General features: G+C 33.2%; 1 protein-coding gene across 1 annotated transcript; it reads right to left on the bottom strand.

The window, feature by feature from the left end:
• Positions 1–5,888: 5,888 nt before the first annotated feature.
• LOC127718707 (perlucin-like) lies at positions 5,889–18,577 on the bottom strand. Its single transcript, XM_052224762.1, has 4 exons — positions 18,482–18,577; positions 8,924–9,017; positions 7,612–7,864; positions 5,889–5,930 (listed from the first exon to the last, which is right to left on the bottom strand). Exons 1-4 carry the CDS (start codon positions 18,575–18,577, stop codon positions 5,903–5,905), a joined length of 471 nt encoding a protein of 156 aa, XP_052080722.1. The 3' UTR covers positions 5,889–5,902.
• Positions 18,578–18,793: the final 216 nt, after the last annotated feature.

Genomic DNA, 18,793 nt, shown 5'->3' with positions numbered 1-18,793 from the left:
CTTTTGCAAATATGGCTTTGTTTAAACACTTCTAGTACATATATAAGCTAAATTATGTTTGATATATGGTTAGAGATGATTTTGTTGGGACAAGATTTCTAAATTGACCATTGAAGGCAAAAGTTGTGCAATTTTATTGACAAATGGGTATACAGTAAGATGTGGACTGGAGACAGAGGCAGCATTAAATACTTTATATAATCTTGAATGTTAAAATGATTAATTACTAAACTTTACATTAATAGTATTCTGAAATGCTTTAAATTTGTTATCAGAATAGTTTAAAATAGGTTCAAGCCATGTCATGCCAGCAAACATACACATAGAGTATACTGACAATAATAAAAGTCTTGTTTTCTTTAAAAAATTGAAACATGAGTGGGGGTGTAAAATGTACTGTAAAATATACGTTAGAGTATATGCAGTGATTTCTTTCAGGCTATAATTCTGATAAATAAGTATTGTTGTGAGAAAAAGTGATTTTTTAGAGTTTAAAAAAAGCACTAAAATCAAAGTGATCAGCTGCCCAAGTTTCGTCCACACACAAACAATTACACGTCGTTTTTTAAACTTACGATGGACGGGTTGTGTAACTCTTTAGCTAGTTTATCCGACCATTTTTTAAAACCAAATCCAAATCTCATATTAAAGGTTAAACAACACTATCTATCTTTTTTTATAACTATAGGATTGTTAATACGACTGAGTTCACTGCGTATTTTTTTGTGTCGGTTTCAATAAGAGGTTTAACAATACCTTATCTATTTTTTTCGAACTGTATGATTGTTAATACCATTGAGTTCACTTATCATTTTATTTTTGTCACACATAATGCCGTATAGATCTATCCTCCTTGTGTTTAGAATAACACAGATCATTCCGATATTCTGTCTGATCCACTCGGTTGCTTGAAAATGACCTAGGTTTTGGGTGATCACTAGGGTTTTTTTCTTGTTTAATTTCGTTCCGGTCAATTAATATTATGACCTTGTAAATGTATTTCAATGAGTGAATTATGAATAATCTTAATGATCAACCCTGATCCTTTGATGTAGACCAACACTTGGAGCACATCCCACTCTTTTGATGTCAACAATCGCTGGTCCTTGTTTCCTGAATGTTCACCGTGTTTGTTTTTGTTCTACATTTCTTCATGCAATAGATCATCATTTGATTTTAATGAATTGACGTGAAAGACATTTCTTAACATGAAAATACTACACAGAGTAACAACCGCTTTCTCCTACTACAGCAATCAATCAGAGAGTTCATTATTGGGAAATCAAGAAGCAGTGAACAATTAACTCCTTATATCGAGTTGGTTGGACATGTTTATATACAGGAAAATAACTATATCAACCCATCTTACAACTCTTGAGGACTGGTTTTGACGAGGCGTTTTTATCAAAGAAGACACACATAATTTCATCTCTATAAACAAAATCAACTCTTTTGATAGGATTGGATGGACTATGTTTGTATGTATATGAAAATCACTACATGAACCCATCTACCAACTCTTGAAAACTGGTCTGAACGAAAGGTTTTCCAAAGAAGACATATATAATCTCATCTCCAAAACTAAAGTGTCCCTATTTTGCTACCAGATATGGTGAACAGTATGCATATACCATCTCCGACACAGTCCAATCGTAGCGATTTCTTTTAACAAAACAACGATGCACCTGATCCACGCGAAGTTGATTGTGTTTGATGATTTGAATTTGGGAAATCAAATAAAAGTGTGAAGATTACTGTGTTTGTTGACGGCACAACAATGTCGACTTCGTATATCTCTCACAACATTATTTCAAACAGCTCATACCGACCAAGAATCTAAATAATATTCATCGAGAATACTGTAGTGATATCATCAGAGAAGAGTGTTGGTCAGCTGTGCAATCGATGTTGGTCAGAACTACATCGGTATGTCACCATTAATCTCGCCAGCCAGAAAAGTGCAGACATTGTTTTGATGATTTTCATAAAAGTTTAAATTACGACTCTGAATCTAAATCAGAGACAGAAGCAACATCTGGAATATATATTACACCTTGGAATAGCCTATCTCTACCTCTTGTACAATGGCCCATGTGGAGAATCTCTTAGTTTGGCCAGTAGGCAATAGTAAATTGGACTATGTGACATACTGGGTATCCCCACCCTATGCCGACAAACTCGTACGGGGCTAGGGCATAAGTGCTGTGGGCCATTTTTAAATAGTTTAAAGACTCTGATTGATCTTCATAGTTTTGAAAAAAAATATTTCATGGTAATAGAAACTGATAGTTTTTTTATTTTTTTCCGTTTTTTTCATTATCTATAAATCTTCTTGCTTGTCTGATCTGTTTAAAATGGAAGATATACGATCGTATTTACGGTTTGCAGTACTTTTGAGATGGGACTATATTTGTCAACGAACAGATTATGGAATGCCCATATAACAATCAATTGTTTCAGTTTCCATTATTTCACTAATCACAATCGTTTCTTGGTTATAGTGTATGGAGGCATTACACTTTTTATTTACATTGATGTTAAAAGACGCGGACCTTGCAGAAGACACCTATGGATTTAAGATTTTCTATTGCTTTAAATAGAAGACCCATATTGGATATTTAAAGTAAAAAATTATTTCATTGTGACAATCTTTTTATTACCCACACCACTTCATCGAACGCGGTCTCATCTCATGAATAGTATTGAAGGCTAGCCTCATTAAGAGTAACGCCGGCTACCTTCACACTAATCATGGTAGTTGTATCATAGCGTTTCAAACAATACAGACTTTAAACAAGGGTTTCCGTGCATTGTGTCAGCAAAGCAAAGGCTGATTCATACTTTGTTCAATCACCTGTTCAACTTTTGCCGTAGCCATGATCTCTTAATTAGCGCTCTGCTTGAATTCAACAAAAGAACCTATACGAAGATCAAGACTACATACGGTTACATCACAATTCTAACAATTCAAACATAATCCGCTTACACTGCAGTTCAATTATTCAATGGCCTAAAGTCAAAATGACCAACATTTATGGGTATGGCACACTTTTCCGTATTTGTGTTCTCTTCCTTACGGCAAAGTTTTTACCCACTTCTAGTGGGTTTGAAAGCTTGTCCCCAGCCATTTTATTCATAAAATTCCTAGATGGGAAAGTGCACCAGCCCTTTTACCCAGTAAAGTAAAAATAATAAGCATTATCCTAATTTTAAATAATGTGTCCGGAATTTTATGTCGAATTTTACATTATTCTTACTTCTCCTGGAAAACTTCAACATACCTTAATGTGCGCACTGTTTCCAGAAAATTTGAAAGTACTGAACAGGTACTTCTGTTCTGAGCAAAGGGAAAATATGTATATATTTGTTTTTCAATAGAGACTTTCAACAAGTACGTAAGTAGTTAGAAAGGGTGAAATCAAAAATAAAACTTAAACAAAATTAATTTACTTTTTCGTTTCTTAAAAGTGAATGTATATAATATACCGTCCCCTATTTATCACAAATTTAGACATCTGTGGTCAATCAAATATTTAAAGGTGATATATTACGTACTGGTAGCTAAACATTTCTTATTAGAAGAACGTTGTAACATCGTGTCAATTTGTAATTTTCAGACATATCTCTGAATTGTTCTCTAACGTGTTGATTCTCATGGTTAACGTTAGTGGTCAATATAATTGGTCGCTAGCTTGATTGGTCGCTGAAATTGGTCGCTAGCTTGAGTTTGGTTATTCAGCCAAATCATGTCATGGATGAAAGCAGCGGCAGCAGCTAAAACACTTAATTAAATAAAAAAAAATTAAAAAACCCAAACTTTTTAGCTTTACTGATCCTGGGATTTAACTACTCGTTTAACTTAAATAATATTATCCCCCACACAAATTTTTTTACCCTGATACCGCAGTAAAAGTATTTCTAAGTGTCAGAGTAATGGGTTGTCGGTTTCTAGGACTGTCGGATTATTGAGTTGTCGGATTTATGAGTTATCGGACCAATGTGCCATCGGACTAATGAGCTGTCGGAATAATGGTTTGTCGGAATAATGGCGTATAACCATCGTCATCATCGTATATGTAAAACAAGACTTAATGAACAAAATGTTAAGCAGAGTTCATTCTGGTTCACCTTTTTAATTTACAAAGGTGAACCCGAATGAACTGTGCTAAACGGAAATGTTCTTTTTTATCAAACCTTTACTTGCTTGGAGGAACATAACAATCATGACTTTTATTTAGATATAGGGTACATCAAATTTCAAATAAGCCCCCTCCCCCACCCCTCCCGAATGCAATGAATATAACATATCCAGATATATTTGATATATTTATTCTTTCGAAAACAGAGGTTATTAATAAATATAAAAATCCGCCTCCGCATACTATAGGGGCCGTCTCGATCAAACTATAGGGGCCGTCTCGATCATACTATAGGGGCCGTCTCGATCATACTATAGGGGCCGTCTCGATCATACCTAAGGTACCAGCTATTTGTGTCATCGTTATAGACTTTCCAGCAACACCGGATTAGGAGGAGCAATTCAATTGTTTTTTTATTTCATTGTTTTATCTATTATTTGGAGAGAATTTTCTCGATCAAAGAAAAGGAAAAGGTTTGTTGTGGCCTAAGCACATACCATCTCGTTTGTAGAGATTTAGACTCTTGAGTTGGGTTAAATGTAATTATGCAAGACATAGGTAGTGCTCACCAATCTGTTTACCGGAATAAATGTTCTTCAAAAATGCTACATAAATATATATCTGAGACACTATGTTTGGTTGTATTATTACAATACTTGTCATTTTCCTCTTAAGAAAAGAAGTTATCAACTCCCTTAGGTATGGTTTGTAACGTTATATGGATTATGCGGAATTTTAAATGCCCCTTTTGGTCGTTAAGCATCTCAAGCATTCAAGGCTTTAACATTTTTTAGTTTAAGTGTTCCTTATGCAAGTAAGTCAAGTAAATGGCACTCGTCTACACCATCTGTTCAAAGTGAACTTAGTGTCCTAAGTCAGAAACCTGTTTCAGTGGTTGTCGTTTGTTGATGTGGTTCTCGTTTTTTCTATCGATTAGACCGTTGGTTTTCCTGTTTGAATTATTTTACACTTGTAATTTTTGGTCCCGTTATAGTTTATTGTTCGTTGTGAGCCAATGCTCCGTGTTGAAGGCCGTACTTTGACCTATAATTGTTTACTTTTTACACATTGGGACTTGGATGGAGAGTTGTCTCATTGGCACTTATGCCACATCTTCTTATTTCTATTAACATTTCTCCTTTGGTTTTCTCTGATTTAGAATTTACAATATCTGTCAGTCCGTACTTTTATTAATTTGTTCAGGTCATACGAACAACAACTCGACTCATCATTTAAATCATGACTATACCAGCACTGGTATTTTATGTAACGCCCCTCAAACTACCCTAATTTCAGTTTCAATCTGACAGAAATGTATTTAATTCTTAACTGTTAATTTTGTAAATAATAAGATGGTATCAATATGAAAATAAACTCGAACGAATATGCAGTTCACCAGGAGAGGTATCGACCCAGCAACATAAAACAACAGACAAACTACGCCCGAAGTCTTTTATGCGCTTGTCGAAAAGTTATTCCTCGACAGATACGATAAGAAAGAAAGAAAAGAAAGTATGAATTGATACAATATTGAGGGAATATCGCAAGTACCTAAGCTGACATGTGGAGGAACCCAACATAAAAATAGTAACGACTACATTTATAAATTCATACATAAAGCAACTTTATATTATGTACACGGATATTTATTTTCGACTTATATAAATGAACCGTTTAGTTATTTCAAAGAGACTATTGAAAACGGAAAATTAAAAATGGGTCAGAAGAAGAAAAAATGCTTTATTGTGGTGCTCCCTCACACATCACCCAATAACACTTGTATCGAGGTTTCTGAAATATAGTAGAAACTTTTATTAAGGTTTGTAAAATATTCTTTACAATTTGATAATTACATTAAGTAAAAAACATATGTTTGTCACTGCATTCAACATATTCACACATTTCAATTTCGCCATTTAGGAGTCTAAACGACTATGGGTAATTTCTTTGTTAGTACCACAAAATGAAAACAGCTCCATGTCGTTGGTTGAACTTTCATTGTTTATGAGGATTTAATCAATACTTTTTGGTATACATTTTTGATAATATTACCACTAGATTCGGAATTAGCAACTTGCAAGGCAGACATACTCATTTTAAGATCTCCGTACTTTATCTAGGAAATTAGTTGATAATAAACGGCAGACATTTTTATACCCTCCACATTCCTGCTGTGACTGTCACAAGTCAGAAACCTGTAATTCAGTAGTTGTCGTTGGTTCATGTCTCATATTTGTTTTTTCAGAAATTGTTATAAATTAGGCCGTTGGTTTTCGCGTTTGAATTGTTTCACATTTTTCATGTCGGGGCCTTTTAAAGCTGATTATACGGTATGGTTTTTTGCTCATTGTTGATGGTCGTTCAGTGACATATTATTGCTTATATCCACATCATTTGAACTCTGGTTGATGTGTGTCTTATTTGCACTTATACCACATATCCTAATTTTTGTACTGCAATAAAACTAGAAACAACATTAGGCTCTCTGAAAGAATATACGATTTCCGCTCCACAGCTGCTCACGATAAAAGTCTGATAGTAAGAAATAAATTAGAAAACCATGACGAGTTTAGACAGAAATTATAACAAGCAGAGAAAACTGTTCATCCAATACGATGTTTGGCCTCATTAGATGACAATATGAATTTCATAATTCCCGGGGGAAAAAACAACTTAAACTAGTTTAACCCCGCCACATTCTGTATGTGTCTGTCCCCAGCCAGGAGCCTGTTATTCAGTGGTCGTAGTTTGTTGCTGTATATTATATTTGTTTTTCGTTCATTATTTTGTACATAGATCAGGCCGTTAGTTTTCTCGTTTCAATTGTTTTAATTTTTATCATTTCTGGGCCTTTTATAGCTGACTATGCGGTATGGGTTTTGCTCATTGTCGAAGTTGTTTATTTCTATGTTTTTTGGTCTGTTGTTGAGTGTTGAGTCATTGGCAATCATACCACATCTTCTTATTTTTATACAATTAATTCACCCGATGTCATCAATGATTCAGAATATCATTGATATGTTCATTTCCGGTAAGTTTACTGTTTATAAAATGTTCAATTATTCGATCTCAAGAATATAAGATTTTTTCTACACACAGGCATATATTGCCTAAGTCGTATTTGACACATCTTTTCGAGATCTTTGGCATGGAATGCTTTTTAACTTTAATTTGGTCTTTTTAATTTATTCATTCAATCTCAACTATGAGTCTCATTTTGACGAAATGGTCGTTTGGCGTAACAAATTATACATGTTATACGCTCAGTTTTGTTAAGTTTGTTTCGATTCATTAACACAGAATATACCTTGATTAAATGATTTCAATATTGATAATTACGTGTTAAGGGTAGTCAGCTTTTAAACATGATCACATAAATTTGCTAAATTAAAAAAAGTGTCTCATGGAACTCAATTTAAAATTTTCCATATGTAGTCTTTATATCAAAGGTATTGACATTCATGGAACTTACTCAGCCTCACAAATAAATGGAACCGCTGTATCACAAGGGACATCATTCCAAAGTCCATCATGATTGACAGTGAGACAGTCCTCTCCAGGGCCGATATTATTTGGTTCACTTGGTTCCCAGTTGTGAGCAAGAATACCGGTCTGAGATGTTGACCATATCCATTGACCCTCGACGAAGAAGTCAGAACCACCAATATAGTAACGTGTAGCTGGAAGTACATACAAGTATTTTCCATTGATCAACTTACCAGTTTCTTTGAAATAGATAAATTCATCATAGAAACCAGGAGTAAAAGTTTTAAGACCAGACGCGCGTTTTGTCTGCATACCTTTCATCAGGGTTATGTTCGAATTAACGAAGTTTAAATACCAAATAAAGTATGAAGTTGAAAAGCATTGAGGAACCAAAATTCCAAAAGGTTTTGCCAAATACAACTTAGGTAATCTATTCCTGGGGTAGAAAATCAAAGTATCTTGTGGAAAAATTCAACGTTTTGTTAACAGTTCATTTATGATAATGACCATATCAATGATAATTCATGTCAACACAGAAGTGCTGACTTCTGGGCTAATTTTGCATAGTATTCATAAAAAAAACACTAATATTTCAAAGATTTGGCTTTCGTATGCATATGCAATTTAATATCTTTCTCAGTTTTGATTTTTAAGAGTCTTCCACGTGATAATTTGAGTTTGTTTTTGAATGTAAAAATATACATTGTTTCAAATTTAGATATGATGTTTTGTCGTACATTTGCCACTGTTACAAACTAAATCCAATATACAGATAATAATAAAGAATTCAGGCAACAGTAGTTTACCGATATTCATATCTCATCAATCGGTTAAGAAGAAAAACCAAGGTAACAAACAAAAATTGAAGGAATAACATAATTAACAGGAGCAATATCGATACACGCTTTTTAGTCAAATCCGTAAACAAACGTCAATTAGATAACTTCCTGTTTGGGTCAAGTGTCGCAAAAACAAAGGTCATCAGTAACGAGCTGAGAGAGAAACTAGTTTAAAAAGCGAATATTTTGAAACTTTGATAGATTATGATCTACTTTTTTAACACACAAATTAAAAATGCTTTGTTTGAAGTTTTTACGGTGGTTTGAAAATGTCTCTATGAAAAGTTTCCTGCAAAATACACAAATAGCGATAAGGTATATTGCGTTGATATTGTTAGCGTCTCTTGCAATGCATTCACTGCCCTCCATGCGCGGGAATCCACATTCATATGTAAGAAGAAACTTAATGTAAGAATTTAAACATTAGATTTAACGGTTTGTTGGAATATAAATGCTTACTTCCAGCTAGTCTGTTAAGTTCTCCTTTGATAAAATCAAGTTTGTGTTGGTCCATTGGCTCTGCTAGCTTATATCCAAATGCCTGACAATAACTCTGTTAAAAAGAATGAAACATAACAAGTATTTTAACTATAGGTGAATTATAATGTATCATGAATTTCAAGATAGTTATATAGCAATGAAGGTGGATCTCGATGATAATTTATCAAACAAAAAATGAAGACTTCCGCGGAATCAACATACTTCAAATTTAACATAGTTTATTTATTACTTGAAATTGGTTTGAATAGCTTACATGAACTTCGATTGCTACTAGAGAGGAACCTTTTCTGTTTCTTTGTTTTTGTGTATTTCGTAAACACATTAAAGTTACCAATATATAATTTAATTTTGGATGTAACGCGTCTTCTGATTGGCTGACGTTGTTTTGTTTATCAGCTCATAGACATAATTTTGTCATGTGACCGTGACGTCATCAACGTTTTTTCATGGTTTACTCCGGTTTAAAATGGAATTTAGAATTAAATTATAAGAAATGACTGTAATATTTTTTCTGTCTATTCGAAATAACATAAAAAATGTGGTGCACACTTTAAAATAACCCGCTACGCGAGTTATTCAGTGTGCACCACATTTTTGATGTTATTTCTTCATAGACAGAAAAAATATTACCGTCATTCCTTAATAAAACACTAGGTATGCATCCTAGCAATAAATGTCTCTTCAGTAATGCTTGGACGAATCAAGCCCTATCCAACTGAATTTTTCAGTTTGTTGTCAGGATGTACAGTTACACTTTTATCCCATGAAGTGTAGAGGGCTAATCACTAACACACATATTTAACCCCGCCACATTCGTCATGTGCCTCACCCTAGTCAGAAGCGAGTTAATTTTAAATTAGTTATCGTCGCGTTGGTTACTGACTGCCATACTTATTTTTCTTTTATTGTTTTGATCCTAAACCATATATACTATTTGGACAGTCATGACGGAGCTTTCAGACCCTAATGCATAGTTGAATTTTTTGAAGGACGTACGGTGCCCTTAAATTATTAACATCCTCACCTTTTGGTTTTCGGTGGATACGTCGTCTCAATGTCAATTGAACCACATCCCCTTTTTATATTAACGTACATTTTTAAGTTAAGGAAATAAAACAAATTTGCTTGAAACTTATTTTTATCAAAGACCTCACATGAGGCACGATAGAACAAACAATCAATATAAACAAACACACAATACATGAACAAAATTAAACATATGCACATTTGTTTTGTATCGACCTGATGAGTTAAGCCCTTTTTAAATGATTTTATAGTCTGTTCTTATATTGTACTGTTACACCACTGTCACAGGTTAGGGGAGGGTTTAGTGTCAGCAAGCATGTTTAGCCCCGCCACATTTTGTATATGTGCCTGTCCTGAAACAGGAGTGGTTTTCGTTTGTTGCTGTAAATCATATTCGAAATCATACCACATCTTCATATTTTTATATGTACATAATTGTAAAGGAAGGTAACTAACACTTACAAATAGACATTATAATTTTAAGGAATTTTGATAAGCCAACAATATGAAAATAAGAAGATGTGATATGATTGCCAATGAGACAACTCTCCACCAGAGACCAAATGATATAGACGTTAACAACTAAAGTTCATCGTACGGCCTTTTTCAATGAGCAAAACCCGTACTGCGTAGTCAGTATCGTTACTATTCATTAATTCATAGAGACTAACAACATTTCTGCAACATTGGATTATCCCCCTTTTACCAAAAAAAAATAGAATTGGCAACTATAGATAACAGCTCTGAGCTAAAAATACACAGTTTAGAATGCATACTACGTTTGTCTGGTAGATCAAATACTAAAGAGAGAAGCAAAAGATACCAGAGGGACATTCAAACTCATAAGTCGAAAATAAACTGACAACACCATGGCTAAAAAAGTAAAAGACCAAAAGACAAACAACAGTATACAAAACACATCACAGAAAACTAAAGACTGAGCAACACGAATCCTACCAGAAAAAACCGGGAATGATAGCAGGTGCTCCGGAAGGGTGAGCAGATTCTACTCCGCTTGTGGCACCCGTCGTATTGCCCAATAAAGTACAAACTCGGTATTTCGGTAGGTCACATTCGGAGAAAAGGTGGACGGGATTGTGGTTACGACAATTGGAAAGTATAATATAAAGGTTGAAACTTTAAAATGTAAACTATGCACATGTTTAAAAGTAATTGGACCTTGATTCAGCTGGAGGGCCGAATATTATCCTTCTTTATAAGATGTTCCAATGATATTACAAATATCATTGACTTACTAGTAGTGATTCCTTTGAACGGACCTTATTACATACAATAGCTTAAATCAACATTAAATTTGTTTTTTAATAAATTAAAACATCGCTAAACATGTATTAATATACAGTTATTGTCACTGTCCTACATCCTGCCGATACTCATATTTCATTGTTTAGGGTTTTTGTGCCCTAGGTGATAATTTAATGATTAAGCCTTTTCCAACTGAGTTTTATAGTTTACACTTATTTTGTGTTATTTTAACACTATCCACGGATAAGGGATGGTTCAAGTGCACACAAGCATGTTTACATCCGTCACATTTTAATGTGGATGCCAGGAGCATGTAATTTAGTTGTTGCCGTTGGTTTCTTTTTGGCTTATTTGTTCTTTGTTTGCTAGTTTAAGAATATATCAAGTTGATTTTTTCGTGTGAATTATTTTTCATTTTGACATGCTTGGTCTTTGATAGCTTACCTTATCTATATTTGGCAAAACCTTTCGGAAAGGTTTAGTCCTCAATACTCTTAAAATTCGGTTTTGGTCTTTTTTACTGTTTTGATTCGAGCGTCACTGACAAAACGCGCGTCTACCGTAGAAAATCATATGATTGGTATATTTGATGAGGATTTTACTATACAGTATGGAGTTTGTTCATTGTTGAATGCTGTACACTTTGGAAGTTTACATGTTTGTCCTTTGTCCTTTAGTCTCAAGTGGAAAGTTGTCTCATTGACAATTATACTGTACCTCCATATGTTTGTTTACTAGTACTATGATAAAGTAACAAAGTTAATGAACCATGACTGAGGGTTAAAATATAAGTATAATAAGTATACAAATATAATAAGTCAACTGCTAAATAACTGCCAACCAAATATCACTGAAAAGAAATGTCGAAAATCATAGTCAGTGTTATAATACACTAATAAAAAAATGTGTTACAATTATCGGTGAAACAATTTTCTACCCGACTCAAAATGATGTAAAAATTAGCAACTATAGGTAACCGTACGGCTTTTAATAATGAGCAAATCCTAGACCACACAGGATGCTATCAAACTCCCCGACATGACAAATGTAAAATAACTTAATCGATAAAAAGAACGACCTGATTTATGTACAAACAAGAAAACGAAATCACTAAAAGTCTCCTGACTTTAGACAGACACATACAGAAAGATGCAAATTTAAACCTGTTTGCATCCTAATTAACTTATTAGTTGTTTCCATAACACTTGGTTTGCGCGATACTGTAAATTCAGAAATTATTGCGAGATTTTTATTAAGGCGAATAATGCGACTGGTTGAGTATCGCAATAATAAGAACTCGCATTCTGATATCTGATATAATATCTGTATAAAGATTTTCTTGAAATCGCAATAATTAATCTTGCATTTTTTGTCCATTATTTAAAATCGCAGTAATAAATGCACGCAATAATTTCTGAATTTACAGTAATATAAATATACTAAGGATTTTCTACAAAGAATAAATTAAAATATCTGTATTTGGCAATATATTTTGAAATTTTTGCTCTTCAACTTCGTACTATATTTTTAACCTTTTCGAATCGAGCGTCACTGATGAGTCTTTTGTAGACGAAACAGGCGTCATGCGTACAAAATTTAAATCCTGTTTTCTATCATGTGATGAGTTTATCTGAAACTTGAAATTGCGCGAAACTTTATTTGATATTAAACTAATCGAAATCAAAAAAAGTAGTTCATCCCTGACATATATGAATAAACCGATTTAAGTTAGAAGCCTCACCAAGGGCTAAATATAGATCTTAATGATCTTTTTCACTGAAAATATTTGTATTGATATAGTTTTTTGTTAATTTTATTCACAAGCAACGTGTCTAGACTCGGGTCGATTTACAGCACGAAATTTGGCACCGGCTCTCGTTTGTTCTCATGACAGTTTATTACCCTTTAGGCATCTGTTGGATTTATATGAAGACTGAAAGGCTCGCCTCTATCAAAACTTGATGATGATCAGTTGCAATGGGAAATTAAGAGACATACACGTATTGACGTTTACATTGCAATTCGTAGTGGGAATCTTATTGTGTTATATGTCTACTTTGAGAAAAATGGAGATAGCTATATATCTGATATCCAAGTGCAATGGACTACCTCCTTATACAACTATACGAGATTTCTATAATCTACGAGTTTTAGTCAGAACTACACTCTCCGCACTCCTTTAGGATTATAATAGCTTGTTACTATGGAAAAATCAAAGAAAATTATTTTTATAGGGTTGTATCTCCACTTTTTTTCAGGCATTTTTGCTGTAAAATAATTGGTATCAAATTTATCTTAGTAATACTATACTTAAATTGGTTTACTCAATCTATGAATCATTCTTAGCCAATCCACTTATCCAGAATTGGGAATATTACATAGTTAAAAAGTTTATAGTCTACCTCCAATAGAAATGTAGGGATACATTTCTAAAACAACATTGTTTGAAGTGAAGTGTTTTATCTCCAGAAAAGGGTTTGCTTTATTTATCTAATTTGATTGTCTATTAAAAAAATGATAAATCGAACAAAGACTTCCTCTTATGTACGTACATTCGATTCCTTTACAACTGTGTATGTCTCAGTCAAATATTTATGATATTGCACTTTTAAATTTCATAGTCAATTTGCCAACAGTTTGACAAATAGGAAATACGTTATTATAACTATAAGATTCATACGACGCACTGTTCTCTTCGAGCTGTTAAATTGAGTTTTCTGTATACATGCATCGAATATATACTCACTGACCTATCAGTCCTACCGCTAACGAGTTCTCCTTGAAATCGAAAAGGAATATACACAATATTGCGAGGTAGGGATCTACTTAAACATGTTAAAGTTTTTACTACTTCAAAATTTGAGTAACTAAATTTCTGTTGATCTTCAATGGTGATAATATAAAATAAATTATAATCACTTTTTCGCATATTCTTCATATCTTATTCTGTGAACTATCGTTATTGTTTATCATGTAACGGATACCAACAAATCAAACATTAAAACCTAACAATATTACTCCGCGAAAAACGAAACCTTTTGAAAAGTGAACCTTCAAAAGCATTAATACAATATAGAAATAGACAATAATTGGTTTACATTTGTTTAGAATGCAGCATAAAGACAAAACTTATGTACTTAGAAATATATATACTTTGTACACGCAAGGATCTCTGGGAAACCCGTTAGTTTATAATTAACAAAAACAAGATAAAATATACTAACGTTAGCATCAGCCCAAGAACTTGCTACACCTTTACTGAAAAAGTAACATGTATCTCCATCTTGTATCCAACCAGACGGACAACCTAAAACACACACCTGATGATACACATTATATCCCTAGGAGTCTTAAAACCTTGTATACTCTTACTATACCTGTAGAAAAATTATTATAAACGGGATACCACATCCTTATTTTCATTTGCCTGTCCAGATCAGGAGCCTGTAATTCCGATGTTGTCGTTTGTTTCTGTATATTACATGTAATTTTCGTTAATTTTTTTTAACATAAATCAGACCATTAGTTCTATTGTTTGATGTGTTTTACATTTGACATGTCTATGCCTTTTATAGTGCGGTATTGGCTTTGTTTGAAAGCCGTACGGTTCCCTATAATTGCGTATTTCTATTATTGATTGGCGGTTGGTGTTAAATGCCACTTTCTTCAACCTTGCCTTTATCGGTGCGGCCAGCTATTCTTGGTATGAATGCCGGAATACCAGGAGAAACGCACCGACCTGCGTCAGGAAAACTGTCAATCCTAGTCAATAAAGATTGTAGAAAGTAGAGAGCACCTGTCACGTGAGGGGTTCGAACTCATTACCTCAGTGTTGGCAGGCTAATGATACTGGTTTCCTAATAAAACTGCACAAAATAATGATGATATTTCTAGCACACGGTTTTTTTTTGATTACGTGAACAATCTTTTATACCTTCTTGTTAATTGTTTTAATTACGCAACTGGATTTTACTCGTGAGCCTTTTTTTAAATCAATTTATTTACAGGACGGACTTTATATGTACTGCTAACATTGACCTTAACACATATAGTTTTTTCCTTACTAGGACTTAAAATTACATTGACGGTGCCAATTATATTGCATCAATTGTGCATTTCGACAATTACTGTTCTACATTGATGATCGATGCCAAAAGAATATGTAGATATTTAAGGCTATGCGTAGTCACGCGACTTTTGTTGTTGGAAAAATGAAGACTAATATTTGATCGGAAAAATTCAAAATAGTGTTGTTAATGAGTTATACAACAAAATAAATTAAGCGCATATGATCATGATATGTCGGTTTTAATAGATTGGAAAAACATTCATTTAGACAAGGAAATACATGATTGTAACTTTTGTTCCAAAATGACTCAACATATCAGCTTGTATATTATTTGGTAAAAATAAATAATCGTTATCAAAAAGATAATAAATACAAGAAACAAGATTCACAAAAACTTAAGATATACAAACAAAGAAAAACAACATCAAACAACCTATGGTCCATATTGTCTACATGCATTTCGTGCAGACGGCACACGGGTTATTGAATAACCTTCATCGGGTTCGACTTTTTAAAAGATAAGTAACGCTTCTTTACATAAAATGTACAGAACAACCAAAAATAGTTTCAAATTAGAGGCACCAGAAGTTTACCGGTGTTCCAACTTTTTGAAGATATTTACAAATCAAAGTAAACATAAAAACTGAGGGAGTCGAATATACTCCAAAATGGAACAAATCCTGGTGCGACGACTGTTAAGCGTCTCCCGCTATGCACCCATCAACTGTCAATTGAATGCGAACTGAGTAAATTACTCACTCCAATATTATTATAGAAATGTCAATGAGATATTTTATGTTATACGCACCTAACACATTTACAATCAGTAGTAATGTTAATGCAATGTAAATCTCCATAGTTTGTTTATAAGATTACAAATGTGAAATTAACATGTGTTGTTATTATCTATTGTGCCTTATGAAACGTTGTCACAATAGATCAAAAGACAATTATCTATAGGATTCCATTTGTTTTATACAGTGCATATTGTGTTCATATATAAGAGGGTCTGGAATTTGGGTCCTTCATGTTTTTGTTCTCTATTATATTAAACAAGTTTGCTCTGTTCTGTGTCTATTATACCCATCATTCTCTTTTATTTATATCATAGCACCCCGTAATTGTCTGTTTTTAATTCATTTTTGGGTTTATCCGTAAACGGTTAATGTTTATGACTGAACTAAATTATTCAATTGATTGAATAAGTCATGCATATCAGAGGGACTATAAGTTATAAACAAAATATTAAATCCTTGTCATCTGCAAGGACGAACAATTTTTTTTACATACGTCAAATACATTTCAATTATAAAATAATTTTCGGTTGTCTTAATGTAGCCGTAGTAGACGAATACAATTATATAGTTAATTTCAGAATTTCGAAAGCTTTGATTTTGATTTCAAGCAAATTCACTCGTTTTTGGGGTAGTTTTCTATGAAATTTATATTTTTTTAATTCATAACATTTTCTAAGAGCATGGAAAACCATTTTCGGTTACCGTAATGTAGCCGTAGTAGACGCATACAATATCATAGTTGATATTTTAATATATAACATTTTCTAAGAGCATGAAAAATAATTTTCGGTTGTCGTAATGTAGCCGCAGTAGACGACTACAATATCATATTTGATTTTAGCATAAATAAAAAAATGCATGCATAATCGACAACTCACAAAAATAAGAATAAGTACCGTATGAAGCCTTTCTAGGCAGGTCTCTAATGTTCTTTTTAGCAAATAGGTTTCGGCGAACACCAAGGATGCCACATAATCCTTTCGATTCCAAATTTTTGGTGTTCAAATTTCATAATTCAATTAAGAGAACAAATCAAGATAACAAATATTAAAAATGAGGAAATAACATGTTCTCCAACGTGATTGGTTTTGGCATCCGCCATTCATATCAACACTTAGTTGAAATGTCACAATCGGGAATATGATAGATTAGACGATTATAAATACAAGTTTAAATAGAATATTTGGCAAAAACAAAATTTTAAAATTAAGAAGGCTTTGATGTTGATTTCATGCAAATTAACTCTTTTTTGGGGTAGTTCTCTATAAAATTTGTATTTTTTTTAATTTAAAACATTTTCTAGGAACATATTGTTACTTTGTACATCAAAATAAATTGTCGGGTCTAAATTATGAGAAATATAAGTTTACAACTGCTGGAACTTTTGTCGGCATAATTTTAGGTTGTCAATATTTCTTCTTCTGTTCGAAAATAACATAGTGGTATTACAATTTAGTTCCTTTATTATCTTTCGATGGATTGTTTTACATAATATGTGAGCAATATAATAACATCTGTATTTCAGTCGACATAAATAGGACGTCAAAAGTTCGTCTTTGACTAGAAAATCGGGAAGCGGTATTTCAATTCAATACTTTTTCTACCTCAAAACAATATAATTTAACGGTTACGTAAAGCTTTGTCGGCAATCATCTTAAGTGCCAAAATTTCTTCGCTTCTTTTGAATAACACGAACTGCTATATAATTTACTACTTTTGATATCTAAGGACAGATTATTTCACCATCAAACAGTTTAAGGAGAAAATAAAATTGAGCAGCAAACGGTACAATAGAAATAAAAAGGACAGAAAGAATCAAAACGACAGGACGGGTAGTGTGTGGGAGGAACATGGAAAGTACATGTAGGTGGATGTGGCTAAAGAAAAAATACAGCCACAGAAAATGTTATTTGATTGATTTTTTCGCGATTCGTTCTTCCAGTAAATAAGAACCACTAAACATAAATTACAAAACTCATGCTATAGAGGAGATAAGGTATAAGGGTAAATGCATATGATTTATAAGTTAAGAAATTTCTTTGTTTTTCCTTTGTTATAAATAAATTAGATAAATAGGACTTGTTGTTTTCATAATTTTGTTTTACTTATATGCAAAACGACATCATTGAATCAAAACAGTCTAATCACTTTCAGGTGGATTTAAATCAACACCGAGGCTTTAAACAATTCTGGAACTTGTTTAAACAATTTGGGAACCTGTTTTGTAAAACATTTTTCATACTTTTCATGATTAATGCGAACTAATTGTATTAAAGGTCCAGTTTTTTCCTCTGTTTTTTGGAGGGTTTTCTTTTCTTGTAACTTCAAGATTGCAGCAGCATCATTAATGTTATATACAGGAGCATCATCAATAGTATCCGCACCTCTGGTTGCAGCATTATCTGTGGAAATTTCATCATCTTCCGCTATAGCATCGTCTGCATTGAAATCCATTTTTTAAGTTCAGGTTCGTCTACTACTCGCACAGAAAGAGATTTGACCGGCCCTACACCAGACAGCAGATAACCAGAAAGCCGGAACACCTACAGAGAAAACGTAGGAAGCTTAACAGACTCATTACAGAATACCAAGTCTCCGTAGAACATGCAATTGGCGAATTGATTAAGTTCAGGTTCCTCTACTGCTCGTACAGAGAGATTGGACCAGCCA

The sequence above is a fragment of the Mytilus californianus genome, unplaced genomic scaffold, assembly GCF_021869535.1.
Source record: "Mytilus californianus isolate M0D057914Y unplaced genomic scaffold, xbMytCali1.0.p SCAF_10, whole genome shotgun sequence".
Classification (NCBI taxonomy): Eukaryota; Metazoa; Mollusca; class Bivalvia; order Mytilida; family Mytilidae; genus Mytilus; species Mytilus californianus.
This window is presented reverse-complemented; position numbering and strand designations above follow the sequence as displayed.

Excerpts from the sequence above, each read along its gene's own strand:
- LOC127718707 (XM_052224762.1), bottom strand. The coding sequence starts at position 18,577 with ATGGATTTCAATGCAGACGATGCTATAGCGGAAGATGATGAAATTTCC. Across the intron at positions 9,018-18,481 it reads ATACTATTGATGATGCTCCT|AGTTATTGTCAGGCATTTGG; the intron begins GTATATAACATT and ends TCTTTTTAACAG. Across the intron at positions 5,931-7,611 it reads CCATTTATTTGTGAGGCTGA|AAACCTCGATACAAGTGTTA; the intron begins GTAAGTTCCATG and ends ACTATATTTCAG.